General features: G+C 38.4%; 2 protein-coding genes across 10 annotated transcripts in view; one reads left to right on the forward strand and one right to left on the reverse strand.

Annotated features, from left to right (window-relative positions):
* Positions 1 to 19,558, forward strand: slc5a8l (solute carrier family 5 member 8, like). Of its 2 annotated transcripts, none has more exons than XM_049021547.1 (18): positions 1 to 447; positions 1,662 to 1,727; positions 2,110 to 2,161; positions 2,466 to 2,533; positions 2,913 to 3,067; positions 3,296 to 3,436; positions 3,571 to 3,700; positions 3,867 to 3,955; positions 8,250 to 8,362; positions 8,863 to 8,930; positions 11,578 to 11,664; positions 11,904 to 12,100; positions 12,621 to 12,730; positions 12,892 to 12,980; positions 13,069 to 14,218; positions 15,765 to 16,282; positions 16,509 to 16,667; positions 16,766 to 19,558. In XM_049021547.1, the coding sequence occupies exons 1-15, from the start codon at positions 94 to 96 to the stop codon at positions 13,192 to 13,194; spliced, it is 1,845 nt and encodes a 614-aa protein (XP_048877504.1). In that variant the 5' UTR covers positions 1 to 93; the 3' UTR covers positions 13,195 to 14,218; positions 15,765 to 16,282; positions 16,509 to 16,667; positions 16,766 to 19,558. The 2 variants fall into 2 exon arrangements, with proteins under 2 accessions (XP_048877504.1, XP_048877505.1); XM_049021548.1 differs by having other exon boundaries at positions 16,016 to 16,282.
* The window catches only part of sycp1 (synaptonemal complex protein 1), a 13,846-nt gene continuing 7,929 nt past the window's right edge, over positions 17,150 to 23,066 (reverse strand). For 5 of the 8 annotated variants that reach the window (XM_049021535.1, XM_049021542.1, XM_049021538.1 and 2 more), the window contains 12 exons: positions 22,732 to 22,794; positions 22,576 to 22,638; positions 22,384 to 22,500; positions 22,190 to 22,300; positions 22,022 to 22,114; positions 20,472 to 20,546; positions 20,298 to 20,369; positions 19,830 to 20,003; positions 19,554 to 19,628; positions 19,284 to 19,391; positions 19,037 to 19,108; positions 17,150 to 17,697 (listed from right to left, as the gene is read on the reverse strand). In XM_049021535.1, coding sequence (XP_048877492.1) covers positions 17,560 to 17,697; positions 19,037 to 19,108; positions 19,284 to 19,391; positions 19,554 to 19,628; positions 19,830 to 20,003; positions 20,298 to 20,369; positions 20,472 to 20,546; positions 22,022 to 22,114; positions 22,190 to 22,300; positions 22,384 to 22,500; positions 22,576 to 22,638; positions 22,732 to 22,794 — 1,161 coding nt within the window. In that variant the 3' untranslated portion in view covers positions 17,150 to 17,559. Of the gene's footprint in view, positions 17,698 to 18,790; positions 19,109 to 19,283; positions 19,392 to 19,553; positions 19,629 to 19,829; positions 20,004 to 20,297; positions 20,370 to 20,471; positions 20,547 to 22,021; positions 22,115 to 22,189; positions 22,301 to 22,383; positions 22,501 to 22,575; positions 22,639 to 22,731; positions 22,795 to 23,066 lie in introns of those variants that run through there. The other 3 variants (XM_049021539.1, XM_049021540.1, XM_049021541.1) reach the window with 3 other exon arrangements.

Genomic DNA, 23,066 nt, shown 5'->3' on the forward strand with positions numbered 1-23,066 from the left:
GACTCCTTGACCTTTCAGGACATATGTAAGCGACTGCAGAGCGACAGTTTGCAGGTGCAGTTTACAGTCGCAATTCCTTGAACTCTGAGGACCATGGTAGGTACTGGGGGCCCTGTGGCCCCCTTCTCTGTGTGGGACTATGTGGTGTTTGCCGGAATTGTCCTGGGGGCAGCGGGAATCGGTCTCTTCCAGGCCATCCGGAGCCGTAGGGACAACAGCAGCCAGGAGTTCCTGCTTGGAGGGCGGCAGATGAGCGCTGTGCCAGTGGCCATGTCTTTGACGGCCAGCTTCATGTCAGGCATCACCGTGATTGGTACCCCGGCAGAAGCCTACTTGTATGGGACACCCTTTTGGCTTTTCGGCTTCTCCTACGCCATCATGTCCACCGTCAGCGCCGAGATCTTCGTCCCCTTATTCTATCGTTTAGGGATCACCAGCGCATATGAGGTGAGTAATTAGGAGGGGTGGCACAGTTTGAAGGTTACAAATTCTCTTCATTATTGTATGGCTAAATCAGATAAGCAAGAAGGACACCACAATATTCATTATATGGTGTTAAAGTTTTCTGTCATATATTGTAATGGTTTCTTTATATGCATGCAGAAACTATTGACTCTTCCAAAAAAATTCTAAGGAACTCTGCAAATCTATTTCATCCATTTTTATTAAGCCATGTTGGGCATTTTCAGTCCAGAAGCTACAAACCCAGACCAAGATTTTGTTTCTACCACCTGGTTAAGCGTAAAGAATCACAGTCACGTAGTCAATGGTTGGTAGAAACAAAATCTTGGTCTGGGTTTGTAGCTTCTGGACTGGAAATGCTCACTGTTATCAAATTTATATTACTTTAATGAATTTAAGATTCTCCAAGCTTTTCAAAATACAAAAAGGTCATGTAATCGAAGGCAAATTTTATAAATTAAATTAATCATCATATGCTATTTCAGAAAGCTGGACATGAAAAATCAAACATGGTTTTAAAGTTTTTCTTCTTAAAACAAACAAATACACCACCAATACATTCTTTTAAATTAATATTTTATATGGGATTTATACATTATTGTATTTATTTATTTATTGTACTTCTCACTTTAAAAATTATTTAGCTATTGTAGGATTACTTATTCTACTACCTTGAGTTACTCAGTTATTAAGTTTAAAATTTCTACATCCTTTTTAGAGTTATAATCAATAGTTGGCCGGTTAAGTATGAGGGCAACTGGTTATTGGTTAGTCAGCCTTATGTGTTGCTCTGCAAGGTACAGTTGTACTCCTATATACAGTATATTCTGCTCATATTAATCTATGCATCCAAAATGAAGTTTCTCCCCCAACACTTTATAAAATCGCAGTCTTACACCCAGCAAGTGGCATTTCCCTTCAGGGTGGGGCTGTATCCAGGAACAGCAACTAAAAGGGGACTAATGAATGAGGGTGTAGCATTCACGGTTTGTAGGAAAACTAATATTAGAAGGTCAAAAATGCATTCATTTGAAATTAATTTTGAAAGCTTTGATATACTGAGATTTTTTTAGTCAATTTCATAAAGTTAAAATTATATTGAAAAAGAAATATAATTATTGGCATAATGTTAAGAAATTTACATTATCAAATTTTTTACATCTTATTTGTATTTATGAATAAACATCTTTCTTTGACAGTACTTAGAGATGCGCTTCAATAAAGTGGTACGGGTCATAGGAACCAGCATGTACATCACACAGACCGTAAGTACATTAAAATGTGAGCATACACATTTTGTGATCTGATATGAAACTTGGGCAATAACTATTTTAAAAAATCATGGTAAATATCTCTTTGTCTTCTTAATTGCTGCCTGTAAAAGATTATTTCCCTCAGAATTTATAGATAACGTGTTCCTTTTTTCCCCACAGCCATTTTAATTTATCATTAACTTTATAAAACTCTCTTACATGGAATGCTTGGTAGAAAAGCATTCCATCCCAAAAGATGTCCTGTTTTAATTTTTTCAAGTGATTGAGTGTATTCGGAAAGCATGAAATTACACAAGTGCTCATAGCCCTGTTGCATGTTTCATCAGTTGGCATTTATATCCAATCATCTAATGGCTACCATCTCACCTAACAGGCTTTGTACACAGGGATGGTTATCTACGCCCCTGCCCTCGCATTAAACCAGAGTGAGTCTTGATTAACAGAGTACTTTATCATATTTATTTATTTCAATCATTATCAGGCCAATCTCTTCCAGACTAGGAAAAAGAGATAGCTTTTAAATCATTGTCTAATGTTATCTAATTATGAGATTAAAATGTTATCTGCAGGAGTGAATGTTGATAGAAGACGATGGTTTATGATTTAACTGACTCACCTGTGCAGAGAGCTGGATATATGCGACAGGAATCAGCAACATGGGCTATTCGTTTTTTTTCAACATATGTGATGCAGGAAATGATGTCTCTGGTATATATTTTTTTATTCCAGTCACAGGGCTTGACCTCTGGGGTGTGCTGGTGGCTACGGGCGTCGTGTGTATCATTTACTGCACACTGGTCAGTGGAACCATTTGGGAAATTCTTGTTTAACTGGGTTCAGGTCTTTCGTGGTGCTGCACACATAATTTTGGTCAGATAAGTTTAAATACTGCATTAGCTACACGTGGGAAGGTTGGACTGTAACTGACCCTGGTGTGACCATGCTTAGACAAAATAAGAGCTAAAAGCTCAGCAACATGATGATATATTGCAAATACCCACAGACAAACTTACAGATATACACCTACTTATAATCGTTCTGTGGCACTCAATCGTGATGCATGTCCAGCCATTTTGATGTGTAGCTGGCTAAAGAAGGTTGCATATGGGATAACATATGGGATATTTTCTGTACTGCTGTTCCTGTTGTGACCCCCCCCCCCCCACCCACCACCAGGGTGGCCTTAAAGCAGTCATCTGGACAGACGTGTTCCAGATGGTCGTCATGCTGGCCGGTTTTGTCGCTGTCATTGTCCGGGGAGCCATCCTCCAGGAAGGTCTGACTAGGATCTGGGACGATGCCCATCAAGGGGAAAGACTCAATGCCTTTGAGTAAGTGTCAGCACGAAAAAGGACACACACACCCATAAAAATAAAACCCGGCAAAGTTGTCTGGTACACCTGCAGTATGATTGAGTAGCTCATACCCATAGAGAAAATTGGTACTTGCGAAAACTCACAGAAAATGCTACTTCTGGCATGGATTTGCTCAAGAAAAAAACAAAACACAGCCCTTCAAAGCCAAATTAATTTGCGAACTGAGATGTTGCTTCAATGCAGCTTTAGTCCTGACCCACTGAGGCGGCACACGTTCTGGACCATTGTCGTGGGCGGGAGTTTGATGTGGACGTCAATCTATGCCATTAACCAGTCGCAGGTGCAACGCTACATCTCATGTCGCACCATCACCCATGCCAAGCTGTGAGTATGTCACTTGCGGTAATCATAAAGACATCATCAAACTCCTTTGCGGTTGGTCCTGGAAGCCATGGAAGGCCAAGGTAGTGAGACATGACCTGCTGATTTAATGCACCTTCTTACTTTTTCTCCACCAGCTCTCTGTATATAAACATGGTGAGCCTCTGGGTCACTGTGAGCTTGGCAGTCTTCTCTGGCCTCACTATGTATTCCATTTACAAAGACTGTGACCCAATCACCAACAAAGATGTTGGGGCTCTCGACCAGGTACTTGCCGATAAGAGCCTATGTAAATTCTTGGTCAATTGAATTGCGCACTTAGACTTATGTAGAAGATTGTTGTACGGAAGTTTTCAGGTTCAATCGAAGTTTCTTGTCTACTGTTAGTCCAGATTCATACAAAAAGTCATGCTTCTGTGTTTGTGTCAACCAGATGTTGCCATACTTGGTGATGGACATTTTGGCAGAGTTCCCTGGAGTTCCCGGGCTGTTTGTGGCAGCTGCATACAGTGGAACTCTTAGGTGAGCTGCAGGACAGTCTGACCACTTTTCACAGGGGCATCATGTGGATATGGAGGTATCAGAGATAATAAAATAAATACAGACACTCCTCTACTTACGAACGAGATACGTGCTGAAAAGCTGTTTGCGACTTGAAATGTTCGTAAGTCATTATTCAACATCATTGCAAGTATTAAGAATTAGGATGCTGGGAGTACGCACGCTACGCTGCTGTGCACCTGGAGTAACGGCCAGAAGTTGTATTAGGTGAAATTGGCACACAGAAAAAAAATTATGTTGCGGACAGGATACTGGAGAACCCAGTGAACACAATTTCGACTTACAGTCTTCTTCATTTGTATGTCTGAAAGCTCGTAAGTAGAGGAGCGTCTGTATTTCTCAAATGACAACTATCTCCTCCCTGTAGACCATACTACTTCCTGGCAAAATGATTTGTGTTGGATTCCATCTTGCATGTACTGTTTTGTATGTTTTGAACATTTTAATCAGTTTCTAAAAAAAGTAATTTAGAAGTGGATATAAATCATTCAATGTAAATAGGCGATTTATATTGATAAGGTGTAACTGGCTGAACCAGAAGTCTACGGCACACCACCGAATACACTGGTTTTTCTAGAACGTTCTTCCATTAGAATGATAATTTTATATCTGCCCATTTAGATCAGAATCAGATTTAGGATCAATGATTTAAGTGAACTTAAACATTTATAGCAAGTTGTAGAAAATCCAACAAGTTAGTTACCTGATTTTTCTAAATTCATACTCTTGGTCTCTACAAAAGTTATTGTTTAACAAGCTCTTTTGCAACTTTGGACTGAATTATAGCCTCCATAACATTTCCTGCAAAAGAAGTAAGCCATTTGGTCTATAGTTGGCTGGATTGAGCTTGTGTAACAGTACTTATAATCCATGTTGTAGGTGTTGGGGGGGGGGGGGGGGGGGGTGGCACAGGCCACCCGTGATCTGAAAAACACAGACAATTTTTTGGTCCCCTTGATCGCTTTGGTTTGCAAAGTGAAGTGAAAACAGGAGATACAAAGATCACTGCGAGATATCACTTCAGAGGCTGCCATAAATACCCTTGGTGCCCTCCAAACCAGCACTGAACATAGATTTTATGCATTTATGAGTTTTTGTGTGTCTGTTGGCCTTCGTTTGCTGTCTTGGTTTTCGCAAGACTCAGGAAAAAAATATTTCATTTAATTTCTTAGGTCAATCCCATGATAAATCACAACTGTGATGGGCAAAGTCACGATGCAGAAATGTTGGCATTTCTGTTTTCATACCTCTGAACACTGTGTAGTAAAGTTCTTTGTAAATTACTTATATATTCATATACTCATGTTCAGAAGGGCATAAGGATTCTATTATAATATATATTTGTGTTCTCTTCAACAAACACCAGTGAAAATACTTTATCAACTTAAACTTTTATACTTTACTGTTTCCGTGTTGTCTTGCATAATTTTACTCTATCTAATACATCTTACTATTACAACTGTAGGAAAATCGTTGAAAAAGCTAAACTGAAAAAAAGTTGCTTTGAATGAAACCAATTGAATCATGAACAGCGGTTCCACACAACTGAAATGAGTTTTTTTTTAAAATGAAACATTCTTTTTAAGTTGATGCATTCAACAGAACAGAACATAATTGTATTAAACTCACTAAATTTTCTCATGTCTAATGAAAACTAATGAATAATGTGCAAGATTATTTTTCAATGCTGAGAGAAGGTGAGAGCTCCCCTAGTGGCTATAGCAATGTATTTTCCCTGGAGCAGATATAATGGATTGAGGCATCATTGCATTCACTTTTACACTGTGACTTGGTATAGAAGAACCAATCAAATAATTTTGCTCGTTTAATATTAAGATTTTTACTAGGTATAATTTTTAGAAGCCCACAATCGTCAAGGATGGTATGTCAAGGATATTAGTCTGTATCACATTTTTTTGTTAGTTATTGCTGAGGATCCTTTTGGATTGCTTCAGTTAAGTACTGTATGCCAGTTAACTCCTTTGGTATTATAGTTGTTAGTGTATAATTTCAAAGGAATTTCTTCAGTGTGTGCAGTGTATCCGGGTTAGTTTGAGCAGGTATCGATGCATTTCTATGGTTTGTCTATCTTTAAGCTGGGAGGAGATAGCATATTACTTGTACCGATGGATTACTAGTTGGCCCCTAGCACCCTCCCCAGGAATTTCCAAGAGACCACACACACACACAGGGGACCCCCAGAAAAGGCATATTCTCCCACCCAGCCACTAACTAGAAATCCTACAAACAATCCTTTCCATGCAGTCAACATCTAAATGTTCTAATCTGGGGTTTTCATACTCTTCCCCTATTCAACACCATCGTGGTGGATTTAAGTATTACATCAAAGGCTGTACCATGTCATGTTATGCAAATACATATCCAGCGACACTGGTCTACAGGGAAATGGGCGGGGCCAGGTGGCATCGCAGGTCTCCTAATATCTTTCTGCATATATAAGGCCACAGCTGGTAATCAAAACAGACTTATATCCACAAATACACCATCCCCAAGGGGGCATTTTATGAACAACCACAGCTGTTTTCATACAGAGAACATCCTGTAAGGTCAGTATTAGGCAGTCATCTTCATGACGGCGGGTGAAATAAACCATGGCTACTGTTAGATTTTATACCTAATTTAAATTGAATGAAAGTTATTCATTTGGTTTAATTAGACATGAGAAAATGATTGAGATTAACTCAACTACATTCTGCTCTCAGAACTGAAAGTCAATGCATTAATTTTAAAAAAAGGTTTCAGTTTCAGAATATTAATTCTAGATGGGCAGAACTGCTTTCCATGATTCAACTGAGTTCATTCAAAGAATTATGAATAAAAACTAGGGCTGCATGATAATGGGGGGGAAAAATCACATTGCAATATTTATTCTTTCTGCGATATATATTGCGATATTATGGTTTTAAAAAAATCTAATTAGCTCAATAGATCTATTGGTATAATTAATCATTCTAGAAAGATTGAGTTGATGTTGCCCAAATATAACGGTAATAATAACTTAATCAGTACTAAACAGAGCATGAGCATTAAACTAAGGAAACTTATCACATATGAGAGTTAACATGCGTGACAAAATAGATCAAACTGAACATTTCATTGTTCAATTAAATTTGTTTATAACTACAGTGAACATAACTTACTGTCATGATCCGATCGTGCTGATCCTCTTGTGTCCCACGCCCCTTCATATACCCCGTGTGGAATCCCCGCGTTACCAGCTGTTTCCAGTAATGTTCATTGCTGTTGTATATTTAAATCCGCATTAGATATATTTCCCAGTCCGGTAAATAACGTCTTGACGTCGCTGTATGTTACAGTACCTGAGTGTGTGATCCCTTAATAATTCTCCCGTTTACCCGACTCCCCTCGCCTGCTTCCCTGCTCCATGTATATACAACTTAAAAACATACGTTGTAATAAATAAACCTTGTGTTAATTATCATCAACAAAGGACCATTGTTTCACATACTTAAATTAACTTTTTTACATCAACAAAGTAAAACAAAGAGAATGTTTGAGATTGGTGGTTCGTTTTGGGATCGACATTTGTTAGTTGCGCCTGCAAAGCTGCGTACCTGCTCCGTATCCAAAAACCTTTAAATTGACCTAAATTATATTAAACAGACTTTTTGTGGATTAAGAATAAGAACAGTGTGACATATGGTAGTGCAGCAAAAACACCCAAAGTGTTGTCCATGCCGCTTAATTTAATTTGCGCTACTTGACATCACACGTCCTGCGTATTGCACATGCATACATCGCGATGACAATGCCGAAACGACATATCGTGCAGCCCTAATAAAAACTAATACATTCAGGGGCGCTGTAAAGGGGGGGTAAACGATGACGATTCTCGGGGCCCATGACTGAGAGGGGGCCCAGAGAAGCCCCCAATAAACTGTGTTGGGGGCCCTGTCAAGATTCTTTTCATGGGGCCCAAAATCCTTAGCAGCGCCCCTGAATACATTTACAATTATATGTAAATGTAATTAATTTAAGTAAAAGCAACAAGTCAGTTGAATCATTTTTTCAGTATGAATAGGCACTGTATATTCTGGTAACAGATTTTTGTTACACCTGACATAGTTTACCTGTAACTCACCTGTAAAATGATTTTAACTTTATGTTCAGAACTGTTGCATAACAAACAAAAAAGAAAAAAAAATCCAAGAAATAAAAAGTCAGCAGTCCTAAACAGGACAATAACACTTAACGGTATCTCCCTTCCCATCAGCACCGTGTCATCCAGCATCAATGCCCTGGTAGCCGTTACTATGGAGGACTTTGTGAAGCCCCTGTGGACCAGCATCACTGAGAAGCAGGCTTCTCTGCTTAACATGGGCCTCAGTGAGTGTGTCTTGTGATTTAATTTGGCTAATTACAAATGAGAGAAGTATAAAATTTGACTATGGAAGACATGGTTCAGAATGTGGCATAACCAATAATTAAGTGACAATTGAATTTGCTATACACAGCCATGTCATACTTTTAGGTTCTAGTCATTATACAACTGGACATGTAATTGTAGTATCTTTTAGCTAGGCACTTCAACAAGACTATTGGTTGTTGCCAAAACACCTGAAACACCTGAGAAATGCAGATGAAATGAATTACAGAGAATGTCATCCTTTTCTAAAATGAAATGAAAGTGATGCAAGGAAAAACTGGCACATAATTTTACTATTTTACATTGTGATGAGTTTATAAAGTTTACATGCATAAATTAGCAAGTACATAGTAAATACAAGAAGTTTGTCTGTCGGTAGATGTAGTTTCTCGCATTACCTGTCTTTTCTTCCAGCGAAATTGGCTGGTAAGCACTTTGCTGAAGCGCTCTGCATTTCCAGGTGTGGTCTTTGGGGCTCTCTGTATCGGGATGGCAGCCGTGGCATCTCAAATGGGAAGCATTCTGCAGGTATATTTGGAAATTTTCAAAATTAATAAAGAAATCGTGTTTTCAAGGTGCCTACACCTGTTATTCTGCTCAGTATAATTTTTATTCTCATTCAGTTGTGATAATATTTAATTTTATATTGTTAAACTAATAACTTTATGGTTTATCACAGAAGAACTACCACGCACATGCAAATGACGTTATTATTGTTATAGCCTCGCTGTTCGCAGAGCAGGCAGGCAGCGAGCAATGATGAGTCTGACAGGTCGAAGTCCTTATACGGATGTCTATTAAGGACACGGGGAAGGCACAGAACAACGAAGGACAAACGTTAATGACCAATCTCGGGAACTGACTCAGACGCAGAATGATATACACAAGACAAAGCTGAAATCACAGGAAACAGCTGGGCACAATCGGGGAAGCACACGTAGATGATCAGGGGGGCGTGGCTTACACACAAGGACTGGACGTGCAGGTCATAACAATTAACTACAGTGCATTCATTAAGTTTTAAGGCCTCTTTATTTTTCTCACATTTTGTTAAGCAGCAGCCATATTCTAATATGAATTAAATTCATGCTTGAAATCATAAATCTGTTCAATGCACCATAATCAAAAAGCAAGAGCAAATTTGTACAAATTGCTATAAATGTATTAAATATAAGAAAAAAATACTGATGCATCACATATACAATCAGCAATTACTCAGGCATTTGCTATGACACTTGACTTAAGGTGCATCCTTTTCCCATTGATCATCCTTGAGATGTTCACCAGTGGTAAATTTGGTTGATTGGACATGATCTGAAAAGACACACATCTAGCTATATAAGGCCCCACAGCTGACAGCACTTGTCTGGATAAAAAAAAAAAAAACACTACATAAAAGGAATTGTCTGCAAACATCTAAAACAGGTTTGTGTGGATGCACAAAGCTGGAGAAGGGTGTTGAATTTTTTTAAAGGCTCAGAAGAACACAGTGGCTTCTAATATTTGGGATCATCAAGATACTTCCTTGAGATGGCTACCCAACCAAACTGAGCAAAAGGGGTGGAAAGGTAGGGCTAGAGGCAGAAAGGTGTCGCAAAATTTGAAGATCACTTTGACAGAACTCCAGAAGATTTTAGTGAAGATGGAAAGATGTCAGAGAAGATGGAATGACCTGCCAGAAGGACACCCACCTCTGCAACGGAGTGGGCACCTGGATTCCATTCCTCAGCAGGCACTTCACCTGCAGTTCAGACTAGATTATCCATCTCAATCTTAGCAGATTTGGGCCTGGCAAGTACATGGATGGGAGACCAATTAGGAAAGCTGAAAGAGGTTTTGGTGGGGTCAACAGGTTAATCCATCTTGTGGGCTGTGTGGATCCCAGTGCAGCGACGGAGACACTGTGCTCTGAAAATGGCCCCATCCTTCGGATGAGACATAAAACTCAGGTCCTGACACTCTGAGGCCGTAAAGGATCCCTGGGCATCTTTGTGAAAAAGTAGGGGTGGTCCTGGCTAAATTTGCCCACTGTGGCCCTATGAATTCTGTGGCCTGTACTACAAAGCGGGGTTACTGGCTTATTGGGGTAACTTGTTGGATTAAAGGTACCACAGTTTAAATGTACTTAATATTCGTTCACTTACATTTTGCCCAGACTACCTTAAATGCGACAAGTTTCTCCAATAAGCCAGTAACCCTGCATCGTAGTACAAATCAGTGGTCTCCAATCAATCAATCCCTATATCCATCCATCCATTTTCCAAACTGCTTATCCTTCTGGGTCGCAGGGGGTCCAGAGCCTATCCTGGAAGCAATGGGCACAAGACAGGGAACAGCCCAGGATGGGGGGCCAGCCCATCACAGGGCACACTCACACACCATTTATTCACACATGCACTCCTATGGGCAATGTAGCAAGTCCAATTAGCCTCAGCATGTCTTTGGACTGTGGGGGGAAACCGGAGTACCCGGAGGAAACCCCACGATGACATGGGGAGAACATGCAAACTCCGCACACATGTGACCCAGGCGGTGACTCGAACCGGGGTCCGAGAGGTGTGAGGTAATAGTGCTAACCACTGCACCACCATGCTGCCCCTATCCCTATATCTAACTGGTGAATTCTCTCCTGCCCCTTCACCACCATAGCTACTGGGTGGTGAGTGTACTGGTGCAGAATGGCTGCTGGTGCATCATCCAGGATGACAAACTGGTGGTGGTTGAAGTGGCTCTGGATTGGAGTTAAATCCAATCAAATATTTCTGGAGAGACCTGAAACTACTATCTGAGATTCTGCAGATAAGAATGGGTAAAAGATCCCCAAATCCAGCTGTGCCAGGCTTGTATTGCTACAAAGGGTGCTTCAGCCGAGTATGGTACTGAGTAAAGTCCGAATACTACTGATGTATCTTATTTTTGATACATTTACAGAAATATTTTAAGACGTACAAAAATTGTACAAAATTGATTACATTTTGTATTATTTGTAGATTTGATTTTAAAATTTCATTCAAAAACTCAAATTACAGCATGGCTGCAACATAACAAAATGTGTGAAAAAAGAAGTGAATACTTTCTGAGCATCCTGTACAAATGGAGTGCAATCATGCCCTCTGCTGGTTAACATCTGTCATGACCAATCAAATGTCAAACATCTCATTGTTTAATCACACAGGCAGCCCTGTCCGTATTTGGAATGATCAGCGGACCATTGCTGGGACTTTATCTGCTTGGGATGTTTTTCCGCTGTGCAAACTCATCTGTAAGTATTCCATTTACACTTACTGCTGTCCATGTGTGTAGTTTTGTTATCATTCTTACAACTGTAATATATTTAACTACTGTAAAAGAAGTTTTTAATAAAATCAATGAAATATGATATTTTTTATCGTGTTATTAATGCTGTTCAACCTGAATATAGCATAAGTAATTCTGGTTTGTGTTATCATATGTTATTTCGTTAATTTCTGCTTAATCAGAATGCATTTCTGTCCTGTTTAGGGAGGACTTGTGGGAATGATTACAGGCCTTTTGCTGACACTGTGGGTGGGTATTGGGGCCCAGGTGTACCCTCCTCTGCCAGAGAAGACCAGACCACTTCCTTTGAGCACAGAGGGGTGCATTTACAACAATACTCAGAACTTCACTACCATGTCACCCTGGAGCAGCACACAAACATTTGTTCCAACGGTTCCTAAGTAAGCCCCTACACCCATAATCCTCATCAGGGCCTGATATGTTGCAGTATGACCCATGCATCAAAGTGGACATTGACAGCTACAGTAGGCACAGCAGCTGAAGTGCATTGCTCAAGGGTATACTAACAATCTCTACAGGGAACAGAGATTATTGATAACTGGTCAGGAAGCGAGACAAAAACTATGTGAGCACACAGATTTCTAATCACAGATGTTAAGTCACAAAAAATGTGATTCTAAGAATCTAAGGCTATAAAAATAAGATGTTATGGTTGCTGTAAATGTGTTTTTTCCAACCTCACTTTTTAGTTCAATTCAAATTCAGAGTTTGACAACAATCACTCTCAGATATTAAAGGGCTTTGATGTCTTGTCCTGGTTATAAATATTTTAAATACCTTGGCCATTCACAGCTTGTATCTGGGTCATCCTTTTATGAACTCTGATAGCTCTCCAAACTGTGCCTTACTAGAATCACTGAATGATATTCGTTTTGCAGATAACCAATTTTACTATTGCAGCAGTAGACCAGCCTTAGCAGACAGCTGGTACTCACTGTCCTACCTTTACTTCTGTCCTGTGGGGACATTGACAACCATCCTCATAGGACTGCTGGTCAGCAGTGTCACAGGTAATGGATATCACATTTCCCATGATCCTCTTTCCCTGCTAGTACTCCTACAGATTTTCATTTTAAATACCTTCGCAATAAAACTTTATTTTAAGCTCGATGTTACTGTATATGCCAAACACTATAATCAGTACCATACATTCACAAACCTCCTCCACTAGGTGGCTGCAAGCAGAGAACAATCCGGCCTGATCTGTTTGTTAGGAAGAGTGATTTATTCTGCTTCAGCAGCTGCGATGACTCCTTCACGGTACAGTCTACAAAATAAAGAATATCAGAACCTGACATATTGTCATATGGCATTTGGCTCAAGTCTGTTTTGTGTCTTTCCTTTTCAGAGAGCGGAGCCCGAAACGCCAGTGAAGTCAAGCTCCAGTCTAAAGGAGGGAAAGCAAAACATAGCATTCATCGGTTCGCAGATGGATATTGTGGATAAGAACCATGAAAAACTCACATGGTTCTGAACTGCAGCCGGATTGTAGATGTGCATTCCCACTTTGATTAGAATTTGATTCCCACAACTACAGGACCAGGCAAGGTCTAAGTCCATTCTGGCAGTTACATCAAATTTGATGAATGGCATTACACATCAATGACCTCATCTGAGTATATGTAGCTTAAGAGCTGTTGGGTCTTGTTAAGGAACACTGAACCATAAACTACAAAAGTGTGCAAAAACGCATTTCATTTCACGAGAAACAACAGGGCCTTTGTCAGGCAATTTAAGTCTCTGTGGATTTCACACTTCAGTAGATTATATTAATGTAGTATTTCTATTTCACACATTAATGAACACTATTACTAAAAAGACCCAAAACAGTTTCAGACATATTGCATAGCAGGGATAATTCTTTTTTTTATTTTATAAACGTTTGTAGTCTATTTTAAATAACACGCATATTCTAATTTTTGTGGGCCAACAACCATCTGTGTTTAAGTTATTGTAGAATTATATATGTTCAGCTATATTGAAAATATAGTTTTATGGTAAAACAGTACCACATTTTTATAGATATATCAAAATAAACATGATCCTCCCAGACATTTATTTTGCCTTGATCATGTTTGGTTGGTTATTTTTTAATGGCATTTAGGTGGTTGAATGGCAGACTTTTGTGCATAAATTCTATTGCATTGTTCACTTCTAAATTGATTTTTGAAGGTGTTTCCAACAGACCCTTGTTGCATTATAGATTAAAGAACATATAATATTTGAGGCTCTAACGATATCAAACGAACACTGGGATGTAGCAGTTCCTCAACACCAAACAAAACATGGAGAGGGCTGATCTGCATAACGAATCCCCGTCTCCTAGACAACTGGCTGACAATACTGGGAGTCAACAAAGCTATGACCCTCCCACTTACCTGCCCAGGTATTATGTGAGCCCTCCTCCAACACTCCCAGGGAGTAGATAGGGAAAGCTGAACTTCAAAGAACAAACAATTCTGACGTCTGGATTTTCCAGGGTGTCTGCTGGAACTCTGGTAAGCCAAACATTCCATCCAAGAATATCGCTACTCTTTTGAAAAACATCCTTTTTCATTCTTCATTAAGACGAGTCGGTGCAAATAGGCATTTTGTGCCGTTTGAGATATGGATGCTTTATGTCAGAGCAGCAGGGAAATGACCCTGTTCTGAGGTACTTCCTGATTTCATAGACGCTAGACATAGATACCTGCAGCTGTAATGGGCAGAGGACAATAACACAGAGAAGCTCATTGATCTTAATTCTTGAATTTGATGGGTGTCACAAATGTCTATTATAATGTTAATGAATAAGAAGGGTGAAAGGGAGTTGCAAAGCAAGGTTTCTCTTTGTAAAGATCTTTGCCTTGAGTACAGTGTACAACAGGTACGGACATGCTCTCCTTGTTTGTGTGAAATGCCCAAGAAAATGAAACCTAAAGCCCTGGAGCCATAAGACTGAATGCCCAGATCCTAGGTGAAGTGCAGGAGGCACAAAAGTCTTGTTTCTTCCAGCATTGTTATCAGAATGCTGTTTCTCCTTATGGTACTCCATAGGCTCTTTTAGGTGACTTGCAGGAAGAGCCCGTGAAGAAAGAAAGCTATAGACTAGCTGAGTATTTTCCTTCTGTATGCCAGAGCATGTAAACACATGATTCATGGAAAAGCATTTACTGAACAAGACCCGACCAGCTTTACTTTCAACTTTGCCGTGTATTAGAGGAATATGCAATTTTAAATACCTGAGGCACTTTGGTTACGTAAGATGGTCTAAGATGTCCTATGAGCACATTTTGTTATGGTTTTGCAAAACAAATTCTTATACTTTTACCATTTAGGTAGCCTCCCTTGTGTATTCATATTACACCATTTTTGTTCAGTATATCATGTATATCCCGCTGTTTTCCAATGGCTTCTCCAGTACAGGGTTAAGGGTATAAACATATGCATTAAGGAAAATAGGGATTCCAAATTTATAATGAAATGGTTATTGGTCAGAATACTATTAACTCATATAATCAACATTATTTGTCATTCATCTATCTTCTAACCTGTTGTCCAGTACAGGGTTGCTGGAGTGCTTGAAATCTATCCCAAACAGCATGAGTCAGGGGACACTCTGGGCAGGATGCCAGTCCTTTGCAAAGGAACACACACACCACAGATTATGGTCATTGTATAATGATATAATGGAACTCCAGTATATTGATGATAATGGCTTTGAATCCCACAGTGGGTGTGATTAGAGTATACTGCCAGTCACTGAATAGTTTACTTCTCATCAGTTACTTTACTGGTATCTTTCAATCTAAAGGCAGTGACTATAACAGTACATAGTAATCCCATCATTATTTACATTTCAGATCTACTTATATGTATTTTTTTGTTGATATTTATGTAAGAATAAATACAAATGTTCAATTATGCACATTAATTTTTTGGTAACATTTTAAAGTCTGCTTTATTAATAAACTGTTACTAATCATTTGGTAATATATATCAGTAAATAAAAAGATTCACTTAAAATTAAATTTATAAATGTATTATTTTTTGTTATTTAAATAGATCCCAAGACATGAAAATGAACCCCGCACAAAGATTTTGTTGGATTCTTTTTCTAGCCAGTTTTGTGTTGACTGTTCTGTCTGAACCACTTGCCAAAATGGGGTCTTCTGATCAAATCAGTACTGCCAATGGCACGGATGTTGTCCCAACAATCTCTGCTCCCAATATCACTGTTTTTGCTACTACAGTTCTGCCAAATCACACCCAGAATGATTCCACCGCTGATATTTTTTCCCTAAATTTGACCCAAGACAACCTCGGATTCACCAAATCCACAACACTCTCACAGACCACAAATGGAGCTACAACCTCTCAGATGACAAAAGGCCTTCAACCTTCAACCAAAGTCACAACAGCATTTAATGTCACGTTCCCCGCCACTACCCAAGGAGCCTGGACAACTGTGAACGTCAGCAGCACATCAAATTACACCACTTATGAATCACAAACAACTGAATCACACCTGAATAAAAACGTCACAGCATGGATATCGGTCCCCGGCTATTTCAACACCCAAGGTAAATATTTCTAAAAACTCAATACTTTTAGTGCACATATGACAACTATATTGAATTTAGTCAACACATCTCATTGGATATGGCAAGATTATTGCCAATTTAATAATTTCATATGTGAAGCACTTCAAGCTGCAGTCCATGTATGAAAAGTGCCATATAAAGATTATTGTTAAATTTATAGGCAATATTCATGTTTTAATATTTGTTCCCCTTTACATCAAAACAGAAGCACCAGGTGGAATGACCTATTCAGAACAGAACATGACTATTTTCTTTGGTGTTATCACTGGGTTGGCTTTTCTGGTCATGTTCACGTACGCCATATACAGGTGCAAACGGAAGACTCAGTACTCTCATCGTCCTCTCTATAATTCTGAGGAAACAGGTGAGAAGTCTATTTAGTTTCAGTTATGCACTTGAGACTGGTAAGAGGATCTTTATATTTCTGCTACCATGGTCAAACAACACTATTTGTTTTCACAGTGGACAGGTTTGTGGCAGCAGATGACACTCTAGTAATCTCTGGTGGACTCTACGATGGCCCTCGCATTTACAACCCCACTATGACCACTGTGCATGATGAGGAATTCAATGCCGACCATCCATTTCCCTCACAACCCACCCAATTTCGACTGGAGTTCATGAATGAAGATGAAGAGAATAAGTCCCCGGACCAAGGAATTTGTAACTTTGAAACATTTCAGCCAGTTGGTAATGATTCTTAGTCAACCAAAGTGAGGTTCTGAACGTAATACATTTTTTCCACAAATGTATTTTAATTTGCTAACAAGGCCAAGTTTCAAATTGCCAATTCAGCCATGACATACTTTGATCAGTTAGAAAGTAAACACAATGTTAACAAGGACATGCTATTCATTAAAGTATTTAATTTCAACACTATTAAAACAGTAAGCTAACATATTCAATGAACACAACAAATGGAAGTATAAAGAATAAGATAGAACATTTTAAATAAAGATCAATTTGACATTAAAAACTGGTTTATAAAGTATAGTTATGGCTAATATTAAGTACTAACATTAATGACACTATAAATACAATGTAAATGAAGTGTAATAAATTATACAAGTAACAGGCCAACTTGCACACACATTAAAACCTAAATAACTAATTGGAACCAAAGAACTAGTCTAATTAACTCAACGAAATTTTGCTAAAATTATGAGATTAAACTCTTAGTCTGCCATTATACAAACAAAACTGTAATTTTAGTCAGATCTTAATACTACCCATCAAGTCCTGTAAAAGAGTAAGAGCTAAGCAAAAATTTTTTCAGATGCTTTTTTCTTCTTTTTCATATCTGCACTGGTTACAGCTGTCCATCCAGCATCTCTCATTCTTTTCACTGCTGCCAGTTTCAAAGCCACCCCAGGGGATTTAGACACAGTGGGACTCTGGCTCAGAAAGGACAGTATGGTATAATGTGAAAAAGCAGTAAAATGACTCTTCATTCAACATCTGATGACTGAAAAATTTCAGGATACTACAATGCAAACTCTTGAGACTTCAAACCATCAACACAGATTAATAAATTCATCACACAAAGCCTTTTTAACTAAGTGAGACATTGGAAGAGACAGGTGGTGTGCAATGCCTATATTTGGATTTCCAACCATGATCTTTGCAATAAATCAAAGGTTTTTTAAGTTCTAAATTCTTTTGATAAACTCTATTTTTTAACACTTTACTTAAAGCAGTCATATAAATGAACACAGTAATAAATATTTATAAGGCATAACACATTATAGCCATATTTATTATTCATTATGCTCTATGAAGCTCTCATCTATAATGCACTATAAATAGCTTCATACTGCAGTACAAAGCATCCTTAATTCTTATACCGACCTTTATAATGAATTATTAAAGTACCTATAGTGCACTACTGATGAGAGCGTCATAGAGCATTCATGACCATATTTGTAATACTTTCTAAGTGCATTATAATGCATTATAATGACTGATTTAAGTAAAATGTTACCCTAAATTTTTTTCCTGAAATTTATCTTAGCCTAGGTACGCATCAGTGTCAGTTTATTCATCATTTACAGAACTTAGGACCAATTTCTCACAATTAAGCGGCAAATTAACAATTATGAACTATCATAAAATTACATTTTAAATGATTAAATATGGCAACAGCAAAATTTTAAATTACATGTTTTTAGTATTTTTAGACCCCTATATTGCTGGAAACTTCCATCAATAAAAGACAAATAAACATCTTACGGTGACTTCTGTGGAAAACCACAAATATAATTAAGAACCATTCATTCAATGCAAGATCACATTGAGCCTGGAGTTTATCCCATGGGGCAAACTACACCCTGGGCTAATACAGTACATTGTACATACAGTGACAATGAAGGCATATAACCTGCAATCTGTACACCACATTTTACTGTACTCTAATAATCATACTGACACTTGCACTACTAGCAAACTAGGAACATGAAAGGTGTGGCATATTTGCTACATGGCTATCAATTTACAAATAACAATACAAATTTCTTTATTTAGCTCAAACAAAACAGAATGAAAGAGTACACAATAATTTGTATGCTTCTTTACACAATGACTTGAGGTTATTAGTTGTTACATAACAGTATGTCCCTGCATTCTGTAGAATAGACATGCATGGCCCACAGGACATGTGCTGAGCTACTGTGTAAAGATCTTGATGCTTAAATTAGGCACACTCTTTGAATTAACTTCCTACAATAAATACTGTACCTTTGGATGATGCATAGATATTCCATAATCACCTGCCTTCTTAACATTGGGCTCACCTTCAACAAGAAAACTCTTCCATGCAACAACAGTTTGAAAAGAATGTTTTAGTGGCACAATATAACATTTGTGCATTACATAATATGGTGAAAAACTGTACAATGTTGAACCAATAATAATAACAAAACCTTTGAATTTATGAGACAAGCAACCATAGCTTTCATATTTGGGAAAGAATGCTTAAAAATACCAGTAAATCCTGTTGTTCAGAGCTATCAGATGTAGAGTCAAATTCCAGGACAGTTTTAATCCAGGGCACAGATTTTCCAGTAGAAGGTGGTGTACGTATTCTGTATGACTAAAATGAAAAAAGCCTGTTAGTTCACACTTAAGACACTACTTTACTCACTCTGCTGCTTACTTTTGGTACAATTTTAGAATGGATACAATAATATTTTAAAATAACATAGTGGGTGCATAAATAGGGTCAAGAAATAAATAAAATGAATTGTATAATTACCTTAATCCGTGGTGTGGTCTTTGCCTTTTTGAGTGAAATGCAGGACTGAGTTTTTAAGTTTTCTCTTCCTGACTCCTTTAACATAACACAGATTTAAAACTTGCCAGTAGAGAAGTATACATCAACAATGACATAAACTAACAAGGTTAACCAAAATGGCCATCAAAAACACTGGCCAAGGTGTGTAAGAACTTTACAAATTCAAATCAAAGGATTCTGAAGATCACACTTCAAGGGCATACACCGATATTAGAAAAAGATCAGATCTTCTCTTACTTTAATTGGTGGTGTTTTCATAAAGTTTTCGGAAGGACCCAGAAATGAATCTGTAATATCAGTGCCATTTTCTGCCTTCTTCGTAGATAATGCTGATTTCCTCATGAACCTGACTGAAGACTGTGTTTCCTGGCTTGCACTGCAACATATTTCTCTGATGTTATGTTGAGGTGTCTAGCAAAACAAACACATAAATAAGATGGGGGAAAAAGAAAAGCTGAATTTTCAAAACACAAAACTTTTTTTCTGTCTCATACTGCAATGTTATATAAAACTAGATGTTAAATATGTTGCTATACATTATAATAATTTATACCTGTTATAAAATGAAATTATACATACAAAAACGAATCAAGAGAAATTTTTCCAATGTTACTAGTAATTCAAAACGAATGACAGATAATGAATAAACAGAAAATTCAATTAGACTTAACAAGTATTGAGTCTTAAAATGACTATACAGTGTACCTTCTCTTTCACGTCCTCCTGCACAGACTTAATTCTTAAGTTCAAATCTGTAATTTCCTGTTTAAGTTTGTCCTATAAGCCACAAGATCCTTGTTTAATTTAGCAGCATTTATTCAGTATTAACAGAATTCAGTATTTATTAACCATAAAACATTCACGATGTTTAAAATTTACCTTGTCTCTCACTTCATTTTCAAGCTGCCGTTTTAAATTTAAATTCTCAATTTTTGTCTCTGAAAGTTCCAGCACCTAAAATTATAAATTTCACAAAATTCTTCATATTAAGAATGTTGTGGTTTAAATAAAAAATTTGTGATACTTATCAGTACATGACGAAGAGGAGGGATGGATTAGGAGGGGGAAGAAAAAGAAAGAAAGGAAAGGTACAAAAAAAAGAAAAGGAATAAGTGAGAAAGATAAGTCAAGAACGATAGGAGTAAAGTAGAAAGCACAATCTCCAACTGCTGCATCTGTAAAGGTGAGGGCAGAAAAAAAGGCAAAAGATCAACAGCACCTGAAAGAAGTGCAATAATGGATAAATACATAAACACAAACAAAAATAAAGAATAAAGAAAGTAACACAGTATACAAACATACAAAATTGTTGTGTGTGCTTGGAGGGGTGCGTGCAAGTGCATGCACATGCGTGCTCAGTTGTGTAGGCGAAATGTGTGGGCTTGTGTGTGTGTGTTTTCAACATGGAACATATTAAATGGTGAGGGTAGGAGGCCACAACCACACCACACAAGAGCCAGAGGTCGGCGGACACAGGCCCAGGACGTCCGCAGTCCTCAAAGAGCACGGAAGAGCCGGGGTCCCACGTCCCAATGACAGCCACGCCCCCACTCCAGCCGGGGGAGGAGGGAGGTCCCAGACACAGTCCCCGCAGTCAAAAGGGCATGAGCCCCAGAGAACCAGAGGAAACAGGCAGCTGACCTCACAAGGGGGGATATACCCAGGCCCCCTCCAGCCACACAGACATCCCGCAGACACACCTCTCAGCCATGTACACAGACCATACACACATCCCCACAACATACACAGACACCGATACACAGAGACAAAAAGACATAAGCCCATCCACTCCGGACTGCCCTCCGACCTGCAGTAGAACGGACGAGACTCCCGGCGCCAGCCACAACCCCAGCGCGTTCCCATCCGAGCAACCACCCAAGCATCCCCACCATCTCCGGCAGGGAGCAAGGGTGTAGGAAGATCCACCCACTCTCCTCCCCCATGCACCTGTGTGAGAGGTAGAGTGTTGGATGCCTGTGGTGATGTATGTGACTATATGTAGTGTAGGGGGTGAGTATAACTGTTGAGAAACTAGGATGAATTTAAAATCAACGGGGGAAGTGCGGAGGAGCGCTGCTTGTGAACAGCCAGCCTCTGAGTAATGCTCCCACCCCTCAAGGCCCTGTGTGTATACTGATATGTGATGACAAAAGTGCAATTAAAACAGGGGGAGGCAGAAGGCCACATGCAGCACAGTGAATAAGGCCATGCAAATGGCCCTCCCCACCGTAGAATGCACAGCATACGCCCACCCTGAGATCCTACATGTGTGTGCGGCATACAATATATCTATAAAATGTGAGAAGGATAATTCTGAGAAAGTGACCTGTTAATTTGCTTTTGAAGGTAGCCACCTGAAAATAAGCTCAATGCATAATGTTTTAATTTAGCCCAATTATTGCTGTGTTGTACCGAGTAAGATACCATACCAATGAGGTGTAACTAGCATTTGCTTCAGCTTCTTTAAGTCTCCTGTTATCAAGCTCAGAATCTTTTTCTTCAATCATCTTGTCATACTGATTCTGAAAAACGATGAAACACTTTCACACATATGCAGGACATTTTCAGACAATGTCTTGGACACACTGATCTTTTACCTTGTGCTTTTCCATTAAGGCCACCATGTCAGATATCTTGTGCTGGCACTTGATTTCTGTCTCCTCTTTGATTCGAACAGCTTCCTGCGCTTCAAGGTTAAGCTTTTCTACCTGAAAGGGTAAACAGAGGAAGTAAGCCAAAGCACTAATCAGTTTGGTTTTTAGTCGATAAGAAATTGTTAGTATTTTTTTACCTTCTTATACAGCTCAGACTCAGTCACAGCATTCATTTTAATTTCTGCCTGTAACTTCGTAAGCTTGTCATTGTTAAGACTTTGAATATTTTTCAATTGTTCTTTAATTTCATTCACCTAAAACCAAAACATAAAATATAACACTGTTCATGTACACACTATGGTATAACCACAGAAATATACATTGCTTACCTCAGTGTCAAGTTTATTGCATTTCTCTCTTTCTGTTGCCAGCTGTTTTTTTAAATTGTTATTCTGAAAAAGATAGTTAGAAAGTTAAAGTAAGATTTCTCAGATATCCAAGTTTGACAATCATGATAAATTAAAATTAATGCAACAATTACTAACCGCTTTTAGGCATTCATTGTAAGCTTTTGTTTTTTTTTCTGTTTTTAGTTTTGATGAATTTAGCTATAAATAAAATAAGAACAATTCATTAAAGAATAAAAACATACTCAAAAAAGTTTAAATTGAAATATATCATAAAAGAAATTTAGCAGTTGATACTCAACCAGTAAAATTCCACAATTCTCAGTACCCAATTCAACACCACAGTAAAAAACAAAAAAATAAATTCCATGTACTTCAACATACACACTCCATTGCTGAAAACATTTGAACATTGCAAAACACAAGAGTGGCATGTACCCTTCAAGTAATGAATAAAAAGAAACAACTATTAC

This window comes from Brienomyrus brachyistius, chromosome 8 (genome assembly GCF_023856365.1).
Source record: "Brienomyrus brachyistius isolate T26 chromosome 8, BBRACH_0.4, whole genome shotgun sequence".
Taxonomy (NCBI): domain Eukaryota; kingdom Metazoa; phylum Chordata; class Actinopteri; order Osteoglossiformes; family Mormyridae; genus Brienomyrus; species Brienomyrus brachyistius.